Source organism: Podarcis filfolensis (genome assembly GCF_964270895.1).
Source record: "Podarcis filfolensis genome assembly, chromosome: 5".
In the NCBI taxonomy this organism is placed as follows: Eukaryota; Metazoa; Chordata; class Lepidosauria; order Squamata; family Lacertidae; genus Podarcis; species Podarcis filfolensis.
Window position 1 is genome coordinate 8,824,377 of NC_139608.1, and position 25,019 is coordinate 8,849,395.

Genomic DNA, 25,019 nt, shown 5'->3' on the forward strand with positions numbered 1-25,019 from the left:
GTCGTAGACACAGATGCTGAAAATCATGGGCACGCACGCGATCCGGCCCATGGAGGGATCTCCACAGGACCGATCCGGCCCAGGCAAGATAAACCTTGCCGACCCCTGGTTTAAAACGTTAGCTAATGTGGGACATACCCCAGCCTATCTTCTGCTAAACTAGGTTGTGGGAGTTAAGCTGGTGACCTTCCAGGTGGGTCAGAGATCCGCTGGTTCCCAATTCTGCTCATCCCAGCAGATGGAGCCTTAGGACTGTATCCTCAGTGACTTCAGATATCAAAGTAGAACACATTTACAAAATAACACAAAATTGTTTATTGAAAACAAGTATTTTAGAAAACGTGATACAGAGCAAAAGTGTCATGAATAAATAGTCATTTCTGTAATAAAAAAAATCATATCAAATAGCTGCAAACCAAACAAGTAACTGCTTTAAAGTAATAAACACTTTTGTGCAACAGTGTCAAAGCTAGTACCCGAAGTTACCATTCAGGCTGAAGCAATTTTACCTTTGAAGTGGAAAAATAAAAGTCTAACAACCTTGCATCTGGAGCACTGGCAAACTCAAGAATTTCCAGTTTCAAATATATAAAGACAATCAATGTTCAGAACCCAGAAGGCTAAGAAAATGTCGAGCTCTCTTTTCCTGGAAAGAGTGCCTTCATAACTTCCTTAAATTGTTAAACATTCTTCTGCAAGCTAAAGTAGTATGAAACCATCTCCATGTCCCTTTAAAGCTAGCTAATAAATACTTTTAAAAGCAGAACATACCTGCTGTAAAACACAAAACACATACAGCACTTCCTACAGTCAACGTAAGTTTTAGGTGCTAGCTATACATTAGGCCTTAAATCTTGTGGTCACTTGAACATTGTGGTCACCGGACTAACACTTCAGACAAAGCAAATGCCTGCTAGCAAGACCCAAACTATTAAGCATATTTCGACTGTTATTGGATGGCATTAAGCTAGCTGTCAATGGGATGTCTGTTTGAAACTGGTTATAGCAATATAGAAATTAAACACCAATAAAAATCCATGTTCCATTAGCCCTACATTGTATGCAATTTTGATTTTAAAGCAAAGCCAGTAGCCTGGGGGAACAGGGCGATGAGGAGAGATGGCCAAGATTCTCCCCTCCCCAAACTATGCAAACCTTTTTGCCTAGAACCTTATGCGGCATGGTAGGTGCAAGCAAATAAATTCAGTTCCAACCCACCCTGGGGAACCTGTGCCCCTCCAGATGTTGTTGAACTACAACTTTCATCAGCTGTAGTCCAACTGGCATGGCCAATGGCTAGGGATGATGGGAGTTGTAGTCCCATATCTGGAGAGTCAGAGGTTCACCATCCCTGCTGTAAAACAGGACAGCATACAACTAAGAAACAGCTTCCACTCCCTCTTCTTTCCCCATGTCCCCCAAATTTGCTCCAGAAGTTTGAGGGAACTCTTACAACATATTTAGGGGGCAGAGAGGAGAGGGAGGGGGAGTCCATTTCTGCGGGCAAAAGTTCTTGGACTAGCAGAACTTATGCATTTTCTATTTCGGATTCAGAGATTGCAAAGTCCCTTACTCATGTAGGTAGCTGACATGGATTGGTGTGTTTTACACCTTTCTGAACTTTAGAAGCCACTCTTGTGCTGTGTAATCCTACACTTTCAGATAAAACAGTGTCTCCTGCTGATTACGTTTAACAGAAGTGAACAGGATGAAAATATATTTGCAGTGAAGACCAACTGGGAGGTGACGAATAATTAAGTGTGATTTTTTTTTTGTTCAGAGTTCAGTGCTTCGGTTGCAAGATTTTACATTTCTTTAAGTTGTTTTACAAAATTTTGAAATAGAGATGAAGTTTTTCAGGATTCATTTGAACCAGTGCTTGAAGCCAGCATGAGACCACTTGTATAGGATCAAGGTTTCTAAAGTTAGGACCGAATTATCACTGTGATGGACTGTGATGCAGTGGTAACAGGCACAGTGCCATTGGATTGATAAGACATACAATCAACATGTGATTGTGCATGGGAGTGGGGGAGAAAACATTAACTGGTACATCAATACTTTCATCATTGCATTTATTTGAGCTGCCTACTTTACCTGCTCTTTCCAAATCGTATTATAAACAGAAGATGTACATGGTTTTCAAATAATCTGTTTTCCAAATTCAATTCCATATGGTAATTACAGCTAGTTTAGAACTGGAAGTGTAAACATACGGTTTTCAGTAACATCTAGCCAGTTCTTTAAGTCTCTTGGACAAATACACTCTAACATATGGGAGCAAATGTTTCAATAGAGCCAAGAAAACTTTGTTGAAGCCATTAGATTAGTGTGGGGTATAGGCAAACATTCACATTTAAAGTTTTCACATAATATTTTATGTTCATTTTTCATGTGTCAAGGGAGGAAAGAGCTAGAGATTTCAGATTTTTGGCTCAACAAGTCTATTCAAGTATTAGGAAAATGCAGCAACACAGGGATATGTGTCCTGATAGCCTAATCTGCAAAGAAGCATAACATTAACCATTCTACAATATATTTTACCCAAAACTCCAGAGGAAATGTTTTTCACTTTTGGATCCGTAGCCTGCTTCCAAAGGTAGCGAAGGTCTTCTACATGTCCATGAGAAGTCATCATTTTGTTGTAAATGCATGGGTGATATGGAGCCTTCCCTTCCCCAGAAAAAAAAGGATGGTGTTGTGGTTCAATTCCCATTTTGTTGGCACAGAGACCCATGAAAACATCATCGATGTAAAGGCTTGAATTAAGAGTCTGCGAGGCTGCATATACTTTAGCTGCTACGTCACTCGATATTACATACGCAGCTCCTGCTGTGTAATCCGGATACGCAGGCCAGGGATACATTTCATAGGGAACGTAGTATTTGCTTTTCTTGTCTCTTATGGGAGGTGCTCCACGATGGACACGCCCAATCCAAAAATTCTGAACACCAACTTGTGCTAAATTTTGGAGGTATGCAACAAGATTTGGCATGTGGATGAAAATGTCATCATCTGCTGACATAACAAACTTGGCGTGAGGACAGAACTTATTTACCCAGCTAAACTGCACGAGTAATTTGTGGGTAAGGTTGTAGAAAGTATCTAAGAAGTCTCCTTGAATCAGGTCGCTGTAAAACTTGTCTTCTGTTTGAAGCCTCATTTGCATATAGTCTCTGTCTGTAAGGTTTCTTGGCTGCCCCAACACAAACAGGGTCTTTATGTTGGCCTGAAGATAGTAACGGACGTACCTTTCATTACCCCACGTTTTCCGAATAGAGTCTCTCCGGTGACGGTTCTCAGGTGAAGACTTCACAAGCAGCAGCAGCAGAACATCTTGCTTCTGACATTTCTCCTTGTGGTTGATCAAGTATTGACAGCCTGCTACCCTATCCAAGTCCTTACTGATAGATAAGTTTTCATTCACAAAATCATAGCTATTTATGAGGTATCTATAAGAGTAAGACTTCATGTGGCTCACAATACTATTGTCAAGTGGTCCCCAAAAAACCATGAGAGACAGCACAAAACAAGTGGCAAATAGCTGTACAAATTGGCATTTTCTTACTCTTCTATGATTAATGTACATTCTGATGCACTCTTCTTATGTCCTACAGTTAAGGATCTTTATTTTTAAACAGAGTTCTTGTTTTAGCAAAAGAGTTCACAGTCTCTCCTTCAGGGGAAGTGTTCATCGTAGATGAATATTTATTTTGGACAGCAGCCTTAATAAAATCCTCATACGCCAACTTTTATAAGTCATCTTGCTTCAAAAGTTGCTTTGCTGGAATGGAAGGTGTGAAGTAGAGTCTGGACAACAGTACCGGCTGAATATAGTCTTTGCTCTGCTGCATCTTTAGCTGATCGAAGAATTACCTTGCATTTGTTCTCTTACAGCTTAAGACATCTGCAAAATATAGGAAAGAAAATACTTTAGCCAAATGTTATTACATTTTAAATCACAGTTATAATCCCATAGAAGACCCCTAAAAATACAAAAACACAACAGGTGAAGGATAGTTACTCAAATTTTGGACTTATTTGTATCAAGCAGACACTTCTACTTCCCCATGCATGGCTGGATTCCATGCCATTCCAGAAACCAGGGGTGGGGAACTTGTGGTCATCCAAATGTTGCTAGACTACAACTTACATCATACTTGACCGCTGGCCATGTGGGCTGGGGTTGATGGAAATTGGGGAGTCAAACATCAGACTGCTGCAGTCATAAGTTCTTGACTATCTGATATGCAGCAATCAAGTACCCAGAATTTCATCGCACTACAGAACATTTATATTGAAGTTCAATGGTTCACTTCAGACAAATTCTCATTAATTCTTAATAGTTCTCCATGGCAAGTCAATATTATCCCAATATTGCAGATAGGGGGAGCAGAACTAGCAGCTTGCCCAAGCTTATTCATTCTTTGCTAATTTACAAGACCAATTTACACCACTTTCACGAAAAAGAGATTTGGTTGTTTAAAAGGCACATATAAAGGCCAGCCTTCTGTGTGAGGACTGGGGACAGTGGCCTCAGGGGCGAAGAGGTGACAGCAATGCCCCCGTCTCTCCTAAATTTCCCTCAGGCTGCCCGAGGAGAGACGCACTTCAGTGAGAAGGGCTGAGGCGGCCATAATGCTTTCTGAGGAGAAACAGTTGCCTGCCTGCTTCCATAAACAGTCCAAGTGGGGGAGGGGAAAGAAAAGTGAAATTTGAATCTCAGGCCCTTCTTCCATCTCCATTGCATGCGCTAGCTCTTCAAAAAAAGCAGCATTTGTTCAGACACAGGAAGCATGTTCACAGCCACCACCACCCACAAAAACAAGAGCCTTTTATTACCACACCTGAAGGTAATCACAAGGCAGACAGACAAGCGTTTTCTTCACTCTTTCTCCACATTGCAAGATCTGATCTCTATCACTACCCAGTTTTTCCCCAAATGAAGCATAAAGCACTGTGCTGTGACAATTTGAAAAATAACATCTATAAAGCACCATGCTAACTTTATTGCTAATCACCCTATCAGACTGATCGCTACGTCACAAGGCCAGAAATTTAATAAAGCAGTCGCCTCTGAAATAGCAGTTTCGCTATAATCTGTTTGCTAGGGTCCAGTTAAAGCTACTTTTGGTCTCCATTTGGGTCCATGAGAGGCCCTAACTACCATTTCAGAGTGAGTGTGCCTGTGTGCGAGATAGGCAAGACAGACAGGGGACTCTATTCCTCTGCCCTCTCAGTGTTTTAAACCAACTTTGACTTTGAATATATCTCATGATCAGGACTCTGATCCCCCTGCCTAAAAAACCACAAAAGCCCCTTAACAAATATGAAAGCAGAAGTCATGCAAAACAGCATTGTACAAGTGTAACCACTGTCCCGTCAGTGAAGCTCAGGGCTACCAACCGAAACAACCTGCAAGTCACTGACCGCACTGTGGCTTGGTAATGTGTAAAACCTGTATTACTCTTCCCCAGAACCTGAGGCAATGTGAAAGAGCCCTTTGTGACAGGAGAAACAAAACTAGAAAGAAATACAGGGGGAAAGCCTGTCTTCCTATAAGCCAAAGCTGCAGAACTCTCAGCCTCATGGTGGCTAGAAACACAATTTTGAATTTAAAAGCAATGCACAGCAACTACTGTATTTTGCATTAGAGTGCATATTCGATGTACAAGCAGGGCAGGCTTACAGCCAGGCATCTCTGGTTTCCAACTTTTTTTTTTTTTGCCATGCCCCACCTAAGCATCTCTAACATCCCCGTGACACATAATACTTAATATTCAAAAAGTGAACTCCTGTTCACGAGGAGGAAGCCTAAAAGGCCATTAACTTGGTCTAACTCATTCACGAATTGCCCCCCTGTTGGGTGTGTGCCCCATGTTGGGAACCACAACTCTAGGCCAAATTAAAGAGTTCAGCTTGGTCTCGTCTCACAAGTAACTCACAAATTCTTGTAGTTGTTTGGAACGTTATCTGTGAAGTAGTTTAATTAAACCGTGGGTGGCCAACCCATAACAGACAAGCATTATATTCTAAATAATATTCATCACAGCTGTTATTTAACCATTCCTCGGTAGAGGTTTAGCAAGAAAGGGAATTGTTTGCAGAACTTGCAACAGCCTAAATGCCTTATAATTTCAGATTTATAGTAAGAGGAGTACAGGATCTTTGTCTCGGTTCAAAGAAATTCAGGCATCATGTGAGATGCAGCTGGCCTGAAGCAGTCTTGAGGTGCTCCAGCTGAACACAACCAGCACATGGTATTTACCCTCCTAGCCGAAAGGGAACCGTTTGGTTTTTTTTCTGGTAGATGGCCTGTGCTATGATTAACAACTTGGACGGACGTAGCCAAGGTTTTCAGCTTGTGGTGTGCAACAGGAGGGAGAAAAGCTGCAGCAGCAGTTTTTTTTAACACAGTTGAAATCAGCACTTTCCGCAGCACGAGTCAAGCTCTATTATTTTGGTTACATAAAATTACACAAACAAATGAAACACTCAGCAACTGCCTAGACAAGGTTCGTTTCAGCCTGCATGCTAAAAAAAATAAATGCTAGAAAGCAGCCTTAAGTTATTGGGGGGCTGGGGTGGAAAGAGAAGCAACGTTATTTTGCCCAATCTATCTGGATTGCCAGGGTAACTCTCTTCTTATCCCAGTTGCTAATTAATTAAACAAGTTCATCTTCCAGTGATGCTCACCCCCACCCAATTTTTTCTGCCAACCCCTACAATTCTCAGAAGATTTAGGGGAATGTTGTGGGCTAGGGAGCATATTCAGTTCTTGTGGGGCACTGGCCAAGCCTTCAGGGCCTCAGATCTAGCACATCTCAGAACACTGTTTGAAAACCACTGTCAGATTCCCTTCTTAACACAGCGCAGGCAAGTACCAGTTATTTCAGCTGCATGCTACTGTTGTGGTATACTTCTACTCAAGCACTCGTGGTTTTTACATCCTTCCCCAAAATGGCGCATCTCCACACTACAAGTCATGCTGATGACTAGTGCCAGCAAAGTAGGACATTAATAAGCACAAAATCCATTGTGATTTTACTCCTCATGCCCTATAACAATGCATCTTGGAAGGCCCAAATAATCCCAACACTGGGATCCCAGCAGCTCTCCAAATAACCTAGGATTCTCCCATATTTATACTCGCAATGCAGCAGGGGAGATTGGGCTGGAAGATAAGCTTTCTGACCATGAAACTTGTTGAGGGTAACTAAACGTGCATGGAGGGTTTGGGGGAACCAGGAGGCAGAGAAGGAAATGGAGAGGCGTAATGACAAAAGGTTTGCTCAGATTTTCTTCTGGCAACAAGTAAATAGTCTTTTTTTAAAATGTAAGAACTGCCCTACTAGATCAGACTAAAGATCTTACCTAATCCAGGATTCTCCCTCTAGGCACTCAAGGCAGCTTGCCCATTTATCCCCAGGAGAGGTATAAACGATTATCAGTTTGGACTACATGCATCAATTCAAAACAAAGTTAGAAATGCTGGTACTTTTTAATCTCCACCCTTCCTCCAAGGATGACACGAGTAGCAAACAGAGGGCTCTAATATTTAAAGTGTTCAGAATGCCATCCTAGTGCCATTTATTGGAGAACGCTCTTTTTCTTGCGGGAGTTGTATAAGCTGTTCTTTAAATAGAGAGAAAGAATAGTGAAAATGTCTTAAATCAGAAATATGAAAGTTCTACGGGAATGCACATTCACTATTTCTTGTTAAAATATTTTCAGTGCTTACACTTAAGCGCATATTTTATTGCCAAAAACAAAGATTTTTTTCCCCCAGGTGTTCGGATTCCAGTTATAATTAAAGGGCTTTTTAATGAAATATGTACACACGCCCAGTTTCTAGTCCATTACAAACATCCCTTTGGTACAAGTTGTACTTCAATCACAAAAAATACACCCTCTGATCAAAAGTACAATATTTCATTAAATATTGGGCTGAGCTTTGTAGCCTTTGCAAATGCACTGTGTCATGCAACAGTTACGCAAGTGTCAGGGCATGGAAAGCTTCTGTATGTAACAATTTCTGAAGCCTTGCTCAGACAGCGTGCCTTGCATCCAGGTGGATTAATGGAATAGTAATGTAATGACACATGAAGGAAACCATGAGAAAACTGTCAAGGGGGAAGTGGTTTTTAAAGTCTTTTAAAGCGTAAGTGTAGAAAGCCCACAAGGCACACAATGTGCAATTCCAGGAAGCAACTCTGATTTGAAAAGGCTTCACTTCCTCCCTTGCACTCCCTATAACCTTTAAAACTATCCGTTTTCATCCTCACACCCTTGACTGGTGCATTTTTGTGCCCTCGATATGCAACCTTTTATACATCTTGGGGAATGGAATATTACCCACCCCCTATTTGACCTTTCTGGATGCTTCTCCCAATTTGCCCAAGAAGTCACCTACTGACTGTGTAACTGAGTACCTGAGTGGGGTTACCATGCAAGCTGGTTTGCATATTACTCTTGTATTAAAATGTGCAATGCAAGACTGGAAGCTAGACTTTGCCCCAGAGCGTAATCTGAAGGCAAATGAGGCAACCACATTGCTAATGGTAAGCAGTGCCTGGACAGGTGACTGCCTAGATTACCATATGTGGTGTCTTGGGTTCCACAACAGAAGAAAGCCTGGATATAAATTTAAGAAATTAACAAATTCATGCTGAATGGTTTAACACAGAAGACTAGATTCCATAGTGTTTTATTTGACACCTTCAGTTCAAAAGTGTCTTCAGACGAAAAAGGTTGCAATATAGTTTATAGTTTTCAGGTTTCTAATGTCAGCAACCCCACCCCAGGGTCGTCTCTGTGTGTCTCTCACACATTAGCCACACAAAAGACACCTCCCCATTCTGCTAGGGTAAGCAGCAGAAAGTATATATCCCCTCTATATACACTACACCGTTTGTACATGGATAGGATATCATAGAAATGTGCTAACAGAAACAGGATGTGCACATGCATCTGGCTCCCCATAAAACCACTCAGCACACTGTGGTTTTCAGGTGGCTTCCAACCTGTCACTGGTTCTTAAAAAAAGAATCATTTTATTTTACTCATTTATGAAATTTATTCCCTGGTTCGAAGGTGGGCTTCAAGTGAAACAGTTCCAAATGGAACAGGTCAGTACAGATTCAGCTAAAGAGGTGCGTCCCACAAAACAAAACACCTTAACTTTCAAAAGGCCAGGGTGAAGAGGTGCATCTTCAGCATATGGTGAAAGCTGTACAATGCAAAGATTCCTGCACTGAAGGGGGTTAGACTAGATGACCCTTGGGTTCCCCTTCCAGCTCTACAATTCTATGAAAATGCTAGATGCCCTCCACAATTGAGGGGTGCGGGGCACAAGGAAAGCCCCCTATGCAGACCTTAACCTCTGAGAAAATGGACAGGGAAAGTATTTCAGATATTTTGGACCTAAATCATTTATTCAATTACCCTAGGTTTATATATAGATATATATACACACAGGATAAGAACAGAAAGAGCTGTCTTACACTGAATCAAGACCATCTGTCCAACTAGTGCAGTATTGTCTACAGGCCTTCAGGCCACAGCAGATAATTCAGTTAAGATGTTGACCCTGTGTGTGTCAGTGTGAAAAAGGGCAAAATCCATGCTAGAGATCATTAGGATTTCTTATGCTTGGACCACACATGGAATACTGTGTGCCGTTCCAACGGTTTCACTACAAAAACGATACTGCAGTCCTGGAAAAGGTTTAGAAAAGGGCGATCAAAATGATTGCTGTGGTCTGTAGCAACTCTCTTACGAGGAAAGGTTACAATATTTGTGCCTTTTTCCATTTAGAGAAAAAGCAAGTGTTTAGCGGGGTATAAAATTACACATGGTGCGCAAAAAAGCGGACAGAGAAAATATAATAATAGTAATAATAATAATAATAATAATTTATACCCTACCCATCTGGCTGGGTTTCCCCAGCCACTCTGGGCGGCTTCCAACAACAGATTAAAAATACATTAAAACATCAGTCATTAAAAACTTCTGTAAACGGGGCTGACTTCAGATGTCTTCTAAACGTCAGGTAGTTGTTTATTTCCTTGCCATCTGATGGGAGGACGTTCCACAGGCCAGGTGCCACCGAGAAGGCCCTCGGAGCTGGACCTCAGTGTCTGAGTTGAACGATGGGGGTGGAGACGCTCCTTCAGGTATACTGAGCCGAGGCTGTTTAGGGCTTTAAAGGTCAGCACCAACACTTTGAATTGTACTCAGAAACATACTGGGAGCCAATGTAGGTCTTTCAAGATCGGTGTTATGTGGTCTTGGCGCCCACTCCCAGTCACCAGTCTAGCTGCTGCATTCTGGATTAGTTATAGTTTCCAGATCACCTTCAAAGATAGCCTCACGTAGAGAGCACTGCAGTAGTCCAAGCGGAGATAACCAGAGCATGCACCACTCTGGTGAGACAGTCCGTGGGCAGGTAGGGTCTCAGCCTGCATACCAGATGGAGCTGGTAGACAACTGCCCTGGACACAGAAAAGTTTTCCCTCCCCCCTAACACTAGAATTCAGGGACATCTAGCAAAGCTGAATGTTGGAAGACTCAGGACTTCTTCACAAGTGGAGAGAGAGCTGTTGCACTCAGGTCCTGCTTGCAGCCTTCCCACGAGCACCTGGCTTGGCCGCTGTGAGAACAGGATGCTACTCTAGATAGAACACTGGCTCTGCCAATGTCCTTAACCTAGGGCATCAAATTTTGTGGTGCCTTTTACCCAAGTGAAATAGCTTTCTCAAATCAATACACCCCCCCCCAAAAAAATAGTATGGATTATTCCATTTGCCAAGATCAGTTATCACTGAGCCCTGGCTCGCTCTGTCCCCCTACCATGTTTAAGCACAAAGCTTTAAGAGTACGGGCATACAACCCACATGAAACAAAGGACCTTACAGGGTCAGAAATGGTTTCCTCAAGGCACAGAAAGCCTATTTAGCCATCTATAGAAGCATTACTCAACCAGCCCTAGCTTCACTCCTCAGTACTTATTTTTACATGAGCATGTGATGGTCACAGGAAAAAGTTAGTCAGTGTTAACACCCATTACATACCAAGCTGCTGGCATACACCCACTGCTGTGTGCGGAGCTCAGCTTTTACAGCACATTGAAACTTGCAAGCCCTCAACATCTTGGTTCCTTCAGATTATATTGATCCAGCCTTCACCTAGCTTGTGTCTTCTGGCCTACAGATTACTTCACTGGTGCCTTAGCTCAGAACAAACTTTGCCTGTGGAAAACAGCAGATTCGCTCAACCTGGACATCAGATGAACCTCAACGATACCAGCCAGTTGCAGGCCTTGGGTCCCCCCCACCCGCTGGGCACTAAATGAAGGCTGCTGGCCAGACTTTTTCTTAGAACTACAGCTTTGGAACAAAAAGCACACGTAGCCAGTAATTGACAAACAAAGCATCCTATGCACCTCCCATAGCTCAGTTTTAGAGCTTTGCAAGCAGGGATGAAACACAGCACCTCCAGTTAGAAGGATCAATTAGGTGTCAAGAAAGAGCCAATATTGAACCACTAACGTCTCACATCAAACGAAACTGATCTGTACAAAACAACCTGAAAAAAGAGACAATGCACGTATAGTGGTACCTCTGGTTGCAAACAGGATCCGTTCCAGAGGCCCGTTTGCAACCTGAAAAGAACGCAACCTGTGTCTGCACAGGTCGCAATTTGCCGCTTCTGCGCATGTGCATGACATCATTTTGCGCGTCTGTGCATGCACGAGTGGCGAACCCCAGAAGCAACCCTTTCCGGTACTTCCGGGTCGCCGCGGGACGCAACCTGAAGCAAACGTAACATGAGGTATGACTGTACAAAAGTAAACTAAGAAATCTTTAATAAAAAAAAAATTAGAAAAATAAATAGAGCCAATATTGGATCGAGCCAATAACACATCTTGTCTGGCATCCTGTTCCATGGGTCTCCAAAAGCATTATTACTTCAAGCTGTGGAGGCAGAGCTTGGTAGACATGGTAGCCAACAGTCTTTGAGTGCCCTCTCCTCCATGAATTTGTCTAATCCTCTTTTAAAGCCATTCTGGGCGAGGGAGTTCCATAGTTTAACCATGCTGTGAATGGAGAAGTGCTTTCATGGACCTGTCCTGAATCATCCCAACATTCAGCTGCAAGACTTCTACCCAAGAGTTATTGCCAGTAGATACTACTGGACTGGTTGGACCAACAGACTGACTCGATACAAAGCCTGAAAAACAAAACTACATTACAATCAAACTTACACTACTTGGCAAATAGCTTTTAGGTGTTTTTAAAACTCAAATAGCTAGAGCACATTATAGTGGATAGGCGCACAACTTGATATCTGGAGCTACTCGTACAACAATAGGCTTACTTTCGCTTCTGTCATTTGCTGCACTTTCAGCATGCATTAGTTTTGTTTTGTAAAGGCCATTCACTTATCCAGCTTGTAACTGGAACAGTTATCTAGGCCAGGAGAGGAGAATGGAGAATCTCTTTGTCCCTCAAGTTTCTCCCTGTTCCATAGCTCAGACAGACACAAGACTGAGTTCTCTGTAAACTGAAAATTTGGAGGATGGATTTGTGTGCATTGCTGACCAAAGCTGAAGCAGACCTGCGAGTCTTTGTGGAGGCTGCAATAAGAGACTGGCAACATTTGCATATCACAGCAAGCCATGGTTAGTGGGCTGCCATGAATGCACAGATTGCTTCATTCCTCCCTGCTAGCAAGAATGATCACCCAGCAACAATCCCTGGTTTACCTGTTATGTCCAAGCCAGGAATTGTGACCGGTTTCATTCAAACACACTGTCATTCAGATGAACAATTGGTAAGCCAAGAACAAACCTTTAGGTCATGTTTTATTTGGAGCGAAGCATAACCCCCCCCCCCCCAATTTGGACACAGGATCCAAGGATTGGGGTTTGTTGCATCTGCTTACAAGCAGGGAGGAGTCAGGTGTGAGCAATCTGTGCATTCTTAGTAAGCCATAAAACATGGCTTACCATGACATGCAAAAAGCAGCCAGCATGTAGGATGCAATGTCAGATAGCCATGCCAATATGAAGAATCCTCCAAAGAATGTTTCACACATGAATCATAGAATCATAGAGTTGGAAGAGACCACAAGGGCCATCGAGTCCAACCCCCTGCCAAGCAGGAAACACCATCAGAGCACTCCTGACATATGGTTGTCAAGCCTCTGCTTAAAGACCTCCAAAGAAGGAGACTCCACCACACTCCTTGGCAGCAAATTCCACTGTCAAACAGCTCTTACTGTCAGGAAGTTCTTCCTAATGTTTAGGTGGAATCTTCTTTCTTGTAGTTTGGATCCATTGCTCCGTGTCCGCTTCTCTGGAGCAGCAGAAAACAACCTTTCTCCCTCCTCTATGTGACATCCTTTTATATATTTGAACATGGCTATTATATCACCCCTTAACCTCCTCTTCTCCAGGCTAAACATGCCCAGCTCCCTTAGCCGTTCCTCATAAGGCATCGTTTCCAGGCCTTTGACCATTTTGGTTGCCCTCCTCTGGACACGTTCCAGTTTGTCAGTGTCCTTCTTGAACTGTGGTGCCCAGAACTGGACACAGTACTCCAGGTGAGGTCTGACCAGAGCAGAATACAGTGGCACTATTACTTCCCTTGATCTAGATGCTATACTCCTATTGATGCAGCCCAGAATTGCATTGGCTTTTTTAGCTGCCGCGTCACACTGTTGGCTCATGTCAAGTTTGTGGTCAACCAAGACTCCTAGATCCTTTTCACATGTACTGCTCTCAAGCCAGGTGTCACCCATCTTGTATTTGTGCCTCTCAATTTTTTTGCCCAAGTGCAATACTTTACATTTCTCCCTGTTAAAATTCATCTTGTTTGTTTTGGCCCAGTTCTCTAATCTGTCAAGGTCGTTTTGAAATGTGATCCTGTCCTCTGGGGTGTTAGCCACCCCTCCCAGTTTGGTGTCATCTGCAAATTTGATCAGGATGCCCTTGAGTCCATCATCCAAGTCATTGATAAATATGTTGAATAAGACCGGGCCCAAGACAGAACCCTGTGGCACCCCACTAGTCACTCTTCTCCAGGATGAAGAGGAACCATTGATGAGCACCCTTTGGGTTCGGTCAGTCAGCCAGTTACAAATCCACTGAGTTGTAGCATAGTCAAGACCGCATTTTACCAGCTTCTTTACAAGAATATCATGGGGCACCTTGTCAAATGCCTTGCTGAAATCAAGGTAGGCTACATCCACTGCGTTCCCTTCATCTACCAGGCTTGTAATTCTGTCAAAAAACGAGATCAGGTTAGTCTGACATGACTTATTTTTCAGAAATCACTATTGGTGATCACAGCATTCCTTTCTAGGTGCTCACAGACTGTTTGCTTAATGATCTGCTCCAGAATCTTCCCTGGTATTGATGTCAGACTGACTGGGCGGTAATTATTTGGGTCCTCTCTTTCCCCCTTTTTGAAAATAGGGACAACATTTGCCCTCCTCCAGTCTGCCGGGACTTCGCCTGTTCTCCAGGAATTCTCAAAGATGACTGCCAGTGGTTCTGAGATCACATCTGCCAGTTCTTTTAATACTCTTGGATGCAGTTCATCTGGCCCTGGAGACTTGAATACATCTAGACTAGCCAAGTATTCTTGTACTATCTCCTTAGTTATTCTGGGCTGTGTTTCCTCTGCTGAATCATTTGCTCCAAATTCTTCAGGTCGGGCATTGTTTTCTTTATCGGAGAAGACTGAGGCAAAGAAGGCATTGAGGAGTTCAGCCCTTTCTGTGTCCCGTTTGCATTTCACCATCTTCTCCTCTGAGTGACCCCACTGTTTCTTTGTTCTTCCTTTTGCTACGAACATACCCATAAAAGCCTTTTTTGTTGCTTTTAACCTCTCTAGCAAGCCTGAGTTCATTCTGTGCTTTAGCTTTTCTGACTTTGTGTTTACACGTGCTGGCTATTTGTTTGAATTCCTCTTTGGTGGTTTCCCCCCCTTTTCCATTTTTTGTACACATCCTTTTTAAATCTTAACTCAGTTAAAAGTTCTTTAGATAGCCACCTTTAGGCACCTTCCATGTTTCCAGGCTTCTTTAGGCACCTTCCATGTTTCCGTCTCATTGGTATTGCCTGAAGTTGTGCTTTTACTATCTCCCTCTTAACAAACTCCCAGCCATCATGAACTCCCTTTCCTTTTAGTATTACTGTCCATGGGATCTCACCCAGCACTTCCCTAAGTTTTATGAAGTCGGCTTTCTTAAAGTCAAGAAATTGAGTCCTAGTATGCTTGGCTCCTCCTTTCCGCTGTATAGTAAACTTCAGAAGAACATGATCACTCGCGCCTAATGATCCTTCCACTTCTACCCCACTAACCAGGTCATCAACATTGGTTAGGACCAGATCTAAAATGGCTGTTCCTCTTGTTGCTTCTCCCACTTTCTGGACAATGAAGTTGTCTGCAAGGCCAGTGAGGAATCTGTTTGACCTTATGCTCTTGGCTGAGTTTGACATCCAACAAATATCCGGGTAATTGAAGTCCCCCATTACTACTATCTCCCTTCCTTTTGCATGCTTGGCCATCTGTTCCAGGAAGGCATCATCTATGTCCTCCGTTTGGCTTGGGGATCTATAGTAAACTCCCACAATGAGGTCACTGTTATTCTTCTCTCCCTTAATTTTGACCCAAATGCTCTCACTTTGGCTTTGAGGTTCTAAATCTTGGATCTCTTCACAGGTATACACATCCCTGACATATAACGCCACTCCTCCTCCTTTCTTGTCTGGTATGTTTCTCTGAAATAGATTGTATCCCTCCATTATTACATTCCAATCGTGGGACTTATCCCATCAGGTTTCAGTGATGCCTATTATGTCATATTTAGTTTGCTGTACCAAGAGCTCAAGCTCATCTTGTTTATTTCCCATGCTTTGTGCATTAGTGTACAGACATTGAAGTCCATTAATCATTCCCCCGTGTCTCTTATTTAAGGATTTTTTCCTCCCACCACTAGGTCTGCGTGCTGTTTGCTCCATTCGGTCTATGACATTTGGATGATCATCTTCATCAATTGATAGACTCCTACCTTCAGGAGCACTGTCTCCCTCCCCCACATTAGTCAGTTTAAAGCCCTCCTGATGAGGTTTCTGAGATTTTTTGCAAAAACATTCCTCCCAACCGTTGTGAGGTGCAGCCCATCGCTTGCCAGAAGTCCATCTTCAAGAAACTGCAGTCCGTGATCTAAGAATCCAAACCGTTCCTGTTTACACCATTATGTAAACCAACATGAGTTTCGTCATATGCAGCAGTGTGTTCATGAGTAGGGAAGAGCAGGCTGGAATCATGTAGAAATTGTTGTGAGAACCGGCCTACAGGAAATATGCATACTGAAAATGATTGAACTGTAGATGCAGCATACCAAGCTGGCTTTAAGACAAGCCACCCAACAGTTACTTAAGAGGCCTTTTTAGTTTGCAAACCTGTCCCAAAAGGGAATTCAGCCTAATTCCATTTGATAACAGAAAGTTGCCCAGCAACCAAGGTCAATTTTCATTGACTCATTTTCTAAGATTGTGGGGTGGGGAGGCCTGATTATCAGTAGTTCAGGAAAGCAAGGAACAGTTAATTATACCAAAAGTTTTCAATCCACAAAACAAGTGGCAGCTACCAATTACATAACTAGATAGTTCCTGATGCACCCAGCTCCATGCTGTTCATAACCCAATGTCAAGCATACAGTGCAGCTTGAGACTTGCTTTCTTTTCCTTTCCAAGACCTCAGAGCGCTGAACAGGCAGAAGAGAAAATATAATTACACACCACTCCAATCACCACGAGCAGTGCGAAATTCCAGGGGTTGCAGGCATGCTTCCCAGGATTTGTGTTCCCTTTGGGGACAATGTGGCACTACAGAGACTATGGTTTCATATGGTTTTATTTACACATATATGCAACCTGCACCTGAGTGGAGGGATTGCGGAGCATTCACATCCTAAGAGGGTATGGCTTCCCCCTTAATGGCAGTATTAAATCCAAAGGACAGCAAAAAGCCATCCGCTGTGTCTCTTAGTTCAAGCCTGTCATCCCACTAGTACCCAGCAAAGAAGGGCCCCGCGGCCCCAGTCACCCTTGCCTGGCAGTCTTGCCCTATGCTGATTTATTGTTGAACCCACACCCATCTGGCTGGGGTTCCCAAGCCACTCTGGGCGGCTCCCAACAGAATTAAAAGCATAGTAAAACATCAAACATTAAAAACTTCCCTAAACAGGGCTGCCTTCAGATGTCTTGTAAAAGTCAGATAATTGTTTATTTCCTTGACATCTGACATGAGGGCGTTCCATAGGGCGGGCGCCACCACCAAGAAGGCCCTCTGCCTGGTTCCCTGTAGCTTCACTTCTCGCAAGGAGGCAACCATCTGAAGACCCTCAGAGCTGGACCTCAGTGTCTGGGCTGGTGGTTTCCTTGATGGACCATCACCGACTTTGTCCTCCACTAATGGCCCATTCACCTGACTCTGCCGAGGTGGCTTGGCTCCTCAGCATAACTAAGTCCAGGGGCTTTCCCAAAGTTTAATCAAACCTTGATTAATTGGAACTTTTACTAAATCCAGGAATTACGGGGTGACCCAACCAATTCATAACAGTATCTTTCATCTCTATGATGGGGATTTCCTGCAAGGAAAGTCTGCAATCTCTTTTCCATGCCATGCTCCTTACAGAGATGCAAAATCCATCCCTTGCCACCCCATTAGGAGTGCACACTTTGCTCATCTTAACAGCTGCATGCAAGGAGGCCACTGCTATACCCGTGAAATCTGTAATGATCTACAGCCTAGGAACAAATACTTAAAATCAATGCGGCACATCCGTGGCCATGCAAGGACTGGATTCCAGATTGACTAAGCCAGGGATGAGGAACATGTGGTCCTCCAGATACTATTGGATTCCAGTTCATATCAGCCCCGAGCAGCATGGCCAATGATCAAGGAAGGATAAGAGCTGCAGTCTAGCAGCAGCTAGAGAGCCACAGGTTCCCACTCTGTGTTAAATGCAGTTGTTTAGCCACTATCTTTTGTACTGGGAATGCAGAAGTATCCAAGCATCTCCCAGGTTCCCTTTATCTTACTCAATAAGCAAGAGAGCTTCTTATTACCACACCACACCAAATCTCTTAGCGAAGCTACAACGTAGGAGGATAGAGCAGAGAGATAATGGTATACGGGAAACATTTTTTGAAGGAGTAACTACATGGGACTCTTATCAAGGCAAGATGTTCCCACTGCCATTATGCTTAAGCCAAAGCAAAGCTACACATAAACCTGAACTGATGCAACAGTTATTCTCTTCCCCAGAAAACTCCTGGGAACTGTAGTTATGCAAGGGGAGAGGACTAATCTCCGCCACCTCACCATACCATAATTCAAAGATTTTTTGTGGGAATACCATGATAATTAAGTTGATATGAACATAGATGTGTTTTTAGTCAAGATAGCACAGTACTAAGCAGAACACACAAACAAAGACCCACCCAAATAATCAGAATAATCTTTACTGCTATCAGCACCAATGAAATTGTCTGCAAAAAACAACAAGGCAGGTGTTTGCAAAAAACAACAACAAGGCAGCCTCCATCTATGGGGTTATCTCTAACAAAAAATGTTCCAAGACTGCACCTTTACATTTGACAGGTACCCACCATTGCAGCTGACACACAAAATAATAGGAACAGTGTAGACCACGTACTTACAGCATTTTAGACAAAAGACCAGCGACCTTCACATTTTTTCCACGTTCTGCTCTCCCCTCAACCTTTGAGCTCTTTAACCATTCACGCTCACATCACTCAGTCGGCTAATTTAGTGAAAGATACATAAAGGAAGTTTAACAGCAGGAAACACTGGTGGAGGGGAGGTGTCTGTGTCTGCCATAAACAGATGGCTACTATAGGAAATGAACTAATTTTGCAAGCACAGTTATTACCACAATCCCTAAGCTCTATATTCAACACCGTACAACAGAAGTCTTTAGCCGTGTTCTTAATAAAAGCAGCTGCTTAAATGTACACATTAGCTTGTTTCTTCTTACCAAAAGCTGATGCTAATTTTGTTGGCATGAGAAATATACAATGCTGAGAAACACGGAACTTTACTATGTTTTTATATGTGCTGTAAGCCACCCAGAATGGCTGGGGAAACTCAGACAGATAAGCAAGGTATAAATAATTAACGTCACATGCAGAACATCTTTAGAACCATCATATCCCATCAAATGCAGGGCAGCACAACAATATTTATCTTAGTCATCCTTCGAGTGATTCCTACTATACAGCTGTAACAACTGGGAATGGAAGCAACAGGGACTTACCGGTAATAAGAGACCTAACAAGGATTGGATTTGAATTCACATTTTGCCTTCTAAATACAGTGTCTACCCATTCATGATACAGGATGGAAACAGAGGCTGGATGTAGCCATAAACTGCTTTGTCACAACCTGTTACGAGTATAATGCAAGTTATTTTGCACTTCTGCTATCAAATCAAATATCTTTAATACGGTCAGTGACCAGGAAGCAATTTATAAAAATATGACATTAAAAGTAGTATTGTGCTACAAATAACAGTAGAAATATGGCCAATTCACAGAATTGGTGCTTATATTTATGACCAGGTTTCGACTTTTAAAGTTTTAAAAATTCAATTCAGGTGTCGCTACTGTTTATTATCGTTCCTTCGATGTTTACAATTTGAACTCCGTTGTTGACATCATTGCTCGTCTTATTCTTGTTGCAATGTAACAGTACTCTGCCACGGACCTGTTAATTTCGGGCTATCATATCAGCATATATATCCCTGCTTATCACCACCTCAGGGAATTATTTGCACATATTCCACTTTGTATATACAATAAATACCCTTGCCTTTAGCAATATTAAGAATAGAGGTGGTTTTCTTAAACCACCATCCAGCCCAGTACAGTCTCTGATGGCTGGCCACAACTCTCCAAGGAAGGGGTCTTTCCCAGCCCTACCAGGCAATCCCTGGCCTGCTTAGCTTTGCAAATGTTGAGACTGCAGCTCCCATCAGTCGCAACCACAATAGCCAATGGTCAGGAGTGATGAGAGTTGTAGTCCAACATATGGAGAGGACCAGTTTGAGGAAAGGGCCCTGCAAGGTTATAATTGCTGCCAGTGGTTCTCAAAGCCCAATGTCACCCTCTCCTTGGAGAGCCTCAGAGATATTCTTGGCCTTGCTCTACTGATGCCTTCACAGGCATGGAATGCAGAGCAACCACTCGCTTCCACCATCACTCCAGGAAGCTCTTCATGTTGTTCCACAAGCTGACTGTCAATAAATCAGCAAAGTACCTTTTTTTTTAGCATAAACTTCCCTATAGGCCCTCAACCATATTAACACACACTATGGAAATTTTTGTTCTCAGGATGGGAACAAAATCTTATTCTGAGAGTCATCAGCCTCCATTAGCAACAGGGGTGAGGGGAGGGAAGAGGCTTAATGTGTGTGGTTTTTTACAACTTGAGAAATGCCTGTGGAAACAAAAAAAGCAAAGAAAAAGGCCTCAAGTAAATTCAGATTGACAAAGCTAGCAGAGGCTTACCAGCGCTCAAAATGTTTTCCCCACCCCTCTCTTCACAGGTCCCGTAATTCACTCGCAAACAACAAATTGTAGACTTTCATGTACACTCCAGCCAATTAACTTTTCAATTACAGGTGTGGAAAACAGCAAAAAATAACAATAATAATGAAAGTAACAAATACCCAGCTGTATACTCCAGCCAATTAACTTTTCAATTACAGGTATGGGAGATCGCAAAGAGAAGTGAAAAAAAAAGCCCTTAATTGAAACATCTCTTGTGTAAACAGCCTAAAGCAGAGCTAGGCAGGGCCTGGTCCCTTCTCATCAGCTGCTACAACTAAAGGTGTTACCTACACTCCCCTAATTGCAAAGCTAAGTTAGAAGGGTGGTTTCCCATTTTTAGTCTGCAAGCCCTGAAGGAGCGTCTCCACCCCCATCGTTCAGCCCGGACACTGGGATCCAGCGCCGAGGGTCTTCTGGCGGTTCCCTCATTGCGAGAAGTAAGGTTACAGGGAACCAGACAGAGGGCCTTCTCGGTAGTGGCGCCCGCCCTGTGGAACACCCTCCCTTCAGATGTGAAGGAAATAAGTAGCTATCCTATCTTTCAAAGACATCTGAAGGCAGCCCTGTTCAGGGACATTTTTAATATTTAACGCTGTATTGTTTTTAATACTTGTTTGGGAGCTGCCCAGAGTGGCTGGGGAAACTGGACGTGGTATAAATAATAAATTATTATTATTATTAGCCAGAGAGTAGCACACAGACTGCAACCTGGCACCCTCCAGATGTATTGGGCTGCGGCTCCTATCAGCCCCAAGCCAGTGGGAGCAGTTGGTTAGCATCCACCTGTCTCAGGAACCAATGGAGAGTGCACCTTTGGGGATGAAGTCAAACTGTTGGGAGGAATTGCAGTGTTGTTGCTCTTTAAAAAAACCCACTCGGAGAGCCCCATGGTGGGAGTGGATGTGCTACAATAATCTCTTCATATGTTGCTGCAGCAGAGCTAAACACATACAGGCTACCTAGATCCTCTCTCAAGAGAGTCATAGAATTGTAGAGTTGGAAGGGGCCGTGCAGATCATCTAGTGCAACCCCCTGCAATGCAGGAATTTTTCGCCCAAGGCAGGGCTCGAACCTACGACTCAGATTAAAAGTCTCTGTGCAATTTAAAAGATTGCAAGAGGGGGCAGGGTCATGCGATCCATTTGGGATCCCACCTGCAGGGGACAGCAGAGGCTGCCAAAGGAACCAGCAAATTCCAGCCAACCAAGGGAGCAACTCCTCCTCCCAAACCAAACAAGACACTACTATGGAAACTCCACAGGTCGTCTTAAAAGACCAGCAATTTTTATCTTTTTTAATGGCGCTCTATGGGACTCTGGCTTACAATAGCAGATGCTACAATGGACTCTGTTGCTCTCCCCCCCCCCCCAGTGCCCTAAGACTCTTGTCGATTTTGCTGCAAAGGATTAAAACTGTTACTGTGGGAACTCTCTTGTTTCTTTGCTCCCACTCCCATCCCACCCCCCAAAAATAAAATGCTAAACGAAGAAGGGGCGAAATCCCCGCCCTGCCCTCTTAGTTGGGGGCGTGGGAGAAACTAGCCCGCTCCGGGTAGCTTGCAAAGTATAATAGCCCCAACGACGCAGAAATGTGAATGCGTCGGATTGCCTAAGCAAGGAAGCTTGAAAGCGCACTCGCCTTCCCATTACAGTGTTGGCGGGTGGGGGGAAAAAAGCAAGATTTGCACAACAGGCAATTCAAATGAAAAGCAGAGGGCAGGGGAGGGCCTTCTGCGGAGACCCGGCTGTGCAAAAGTTTTTTTATTGCCCCCCCCATGCGGGGGGAATCGGTCTCGTTCCCTAAGGCTGGAGGAGGAAGGAGGAAGGAGGCTCCTCTCGGTGCCTTTGGGGTCGACGTTGCAATTTTCGCCAGAAGCCACAGGCAGCTGGATCGGCTCGTTTTTGCCGGGAGGGAACACCCGCAACCACACAAAGCCGGGAGGGACTGGCGCGAGAATGTGCAAAACGAGGTGAAAGATTAGTCGTGGGTAGCGGTAAAAGTCCCTGCAGTTGCATTTAAGAGTTATTTTGCGGGAGGTCTCCTCCTTTTCAAAAAGGGAAAGAGGAAGAGGAATGGCGATTGCAAAAGCAAACCCAGAAAGGCACTCGATTCAGCTGCAAATAACTCTTCCCGGAGCGAGCGAGTCAATTACCACACCTACTTTCGGGAGTTTAAAAGTTAATGGTCGCGCGCATCCAAAGGAGAAGGGAGCCCAAACGAGGCCATAAAAGGGACCCTCTTTTTTCAAAGGCGTGGAAGGGGAAAAATCCTAGACAATAGCCTGGCCTCGTGAACTATTTGCAGCGTTTCAGGCTCCGTTAATAGTCACCCTTTCCGAAAAACTCCTGGGGTGGGGCGCAGCGCAGGAATTTGCTCCGAAGTTTCGAAATAAAACGTGTTTTCCTGCTGCAATGTGAAAAACCCAAAAAACTTCCGATCAAGTTGCTGCCTTTTACGAAGGATCTCGGCAAAAGCTCCCCAGCCCATCTCCCGAAACGAAAAGCATTCTGTCCAACACAGTATTTTAAAAAATCGGATATGTAATTAATTGAATGACTTACCTTCGCAAAGGCTCCAGAAACCACCCGGCTGCCAAGGGGACTCTCCTTCGGCCTCTCTTTGGGAGCCCCAAAGCAAAGGCGCGCCTGCGAAGGACCACGCGCGGAGAGAGAGGAAAGCCGGGGAAAACCCCGCATTCACGCTCCTTCTTCCTCCCGGCCGGGCGCGCCACTGAGCTCCATTCGCTCCTGGGCAGGATTAGGCGAGCTCTGGGGAGGAAGCTGATTGGCCAGAATCACTTTGTAAAAGCGGAGGCAGTTCCCCCGCTTTATACAATTCGCATTCCGCCCTCTTCGAAACCGGCAGCCCTGGGATGTGGGCGCCTGGCTCAGGAGTCGGCCTCCCCGGCTGCCACTTGCCTCCCGGAAAATGCACCCCAGGACTTCACCCTCTCCAGCTGGATCTGTTTGCCCCAGACGCTGCTTGTTTCATCGTTTTCTCACGCTGAGAAAATCGCCTGCCTTTGGGGAATGGCTTAGCTCGTTTTTGTTTTAAAGATGCTCGAGAAGTTAAATCTCAGAAGACAATTAATTTGCAGTGTCTGTGCACGCCCAGGAACCGATACCAGGGCATGGTTTGCAATTTCTCCCTCCGCAGTTGCGGAGGCACATTCTGAGCTGTTGGTCAACCTGTGTTACGTTTTTCTCTAGTATCTTTAACCGAGCAAGCACAACGTCTCCAACTCGTTTATTTCTGGGGAATATTCTGGGGACATTTATTTCTGGCGTGTAGCTCACCTCAGATGCTCCCCATGCAAAAAGTCCCCAAATTCAATCCCTGGCATCTCCAGGTAGGGCTGGTTGAGACTACTCTCTAAATCCCTCTTGAGACCTGCTGCCAGCCAGTGTAGGCAGTACTGAGCTAGATAGGCCTGTGCTCTTTTCGACAGCACGTATGCTAAAACTGGATAGCCCAGTGCTCTGACTTAGGTTATGCACATGATGCCACCTTAAAACAAAGCCTGATCGTTCTTTTAGCCAGTGTGGATCAAAGCTGGAACACGGTAATTCATAAGAAATGACAATATATGGATTGTCATCCCAGTGGTGCACTGGATGCAGCTTAAGCACAGGTGGTTTCCTGTGTTTGAGTAGACCTTTTTGAGTGGCTTCCAAATGTTGTTGGACTACAACTCCCATCCACCCACGGCTGGGGAAGATGGAGGATTTCAACAGCATCCAGAGGGCTACAGGCAGGTGTGTACTGTTGGGAAAAGGTCAGTGATCTTAGCTTTGAGGCTGAGATGTAACAAGCGCATCCCTAAATTCTGGTTCAGGCAGTTAAAAAATGATGGCCGATTTGATGTGGAGTTTGGCTTCCCAACTGGCAATTATAAACCCACACACACCTTTAGTTTGGGTTTATGCTGGCATACAAGTGTACAACCAATATAGCAGTCAGTGTGCTTTATATAAGTACTAAAACAATTTGGATAATGAGGAAATCGTTCAAAGCCCAATTAACAGTTTCATTTGTCATCCTCTTGCTAGTAGGTTTGTCCCACTCCAGGTATGTAGCACACAAACAAGGTCCACATTTGCATAGGTTCTTCCTTAATAGGCTGACAATCACTGACATCATTTTCTATTGATGGTTAACTTGCATTCTGCCATTGTTTCGCCTTTTCCAGTCCCTTAATCTGTCTGTCTCTTCTGCTTCTTTCAGTCTTGTCCTGGCTTTTCCTTCCCTCACACTCAGGCACTCAGCAGGCCACTTTTCTGGTTAGTTTTTCTCTCTGTGTGTCCTTCCTTCCTCTCCAATTTAGCATGCCACAGGCTCTCTTTCTACTCAACTCCTGTTTTCCATCTCT

General features: G+C 43.9%; 2 protein-coding genes across 13 annotated transcripts in view; one reads left to right on the forward strand and one right to left on the reverse strand.

The window, feature by feature from the left end:
* The window catches only part of MCF2L2 (MCF.2 cell line derived transforming sequence-like 2), a 227,602-nt gene that overhangs the window by 95,345 nt on the left and 107,238 nt on the right, over nt 1–25,019 (forward strand). The window lies entirely within an intron of this gene.
* B3GNT5 (UDP-GlcNAc:betaGal beta-1,3-N-acetylglucosaminyltransferase 5) lies at nt 292–23,510 on the reverse strand. 3 transcript variants are annotated; one of them, XM_083612954.1, is made up of 2 exons: nt 23,212–23,510; nt 292–3,907 (listed from the first exon to the last, which is right to left on the reverse strand). In XM_083612954.1, the coding sequence occupies exon 2, from the start codon at nt 3,587–3,589 to the stop codon at nt 2,456–2,458; it is 1,134 nt and encodes a 377-aa protein (XP_083469080.1). In that variant the 5' UTR covers nt 3,590–3,907; nt 23,212–23,510; the 3' UTR covers nt 292–2,455. The 3 variants fall into 3 exon arrangements, with proteins under 3 accessions (XP_083469080.1, XP_083469082.1, XP_083469081.1); XM_083612956.1 differs by lacking the exon at nt 23,212–23,510 and adding an exon at nt 18,740–18,830; XM_083612955.1 differs by lacking the exon at nt 23,212–23,510 and adding an exon at nt 4,848–5,394.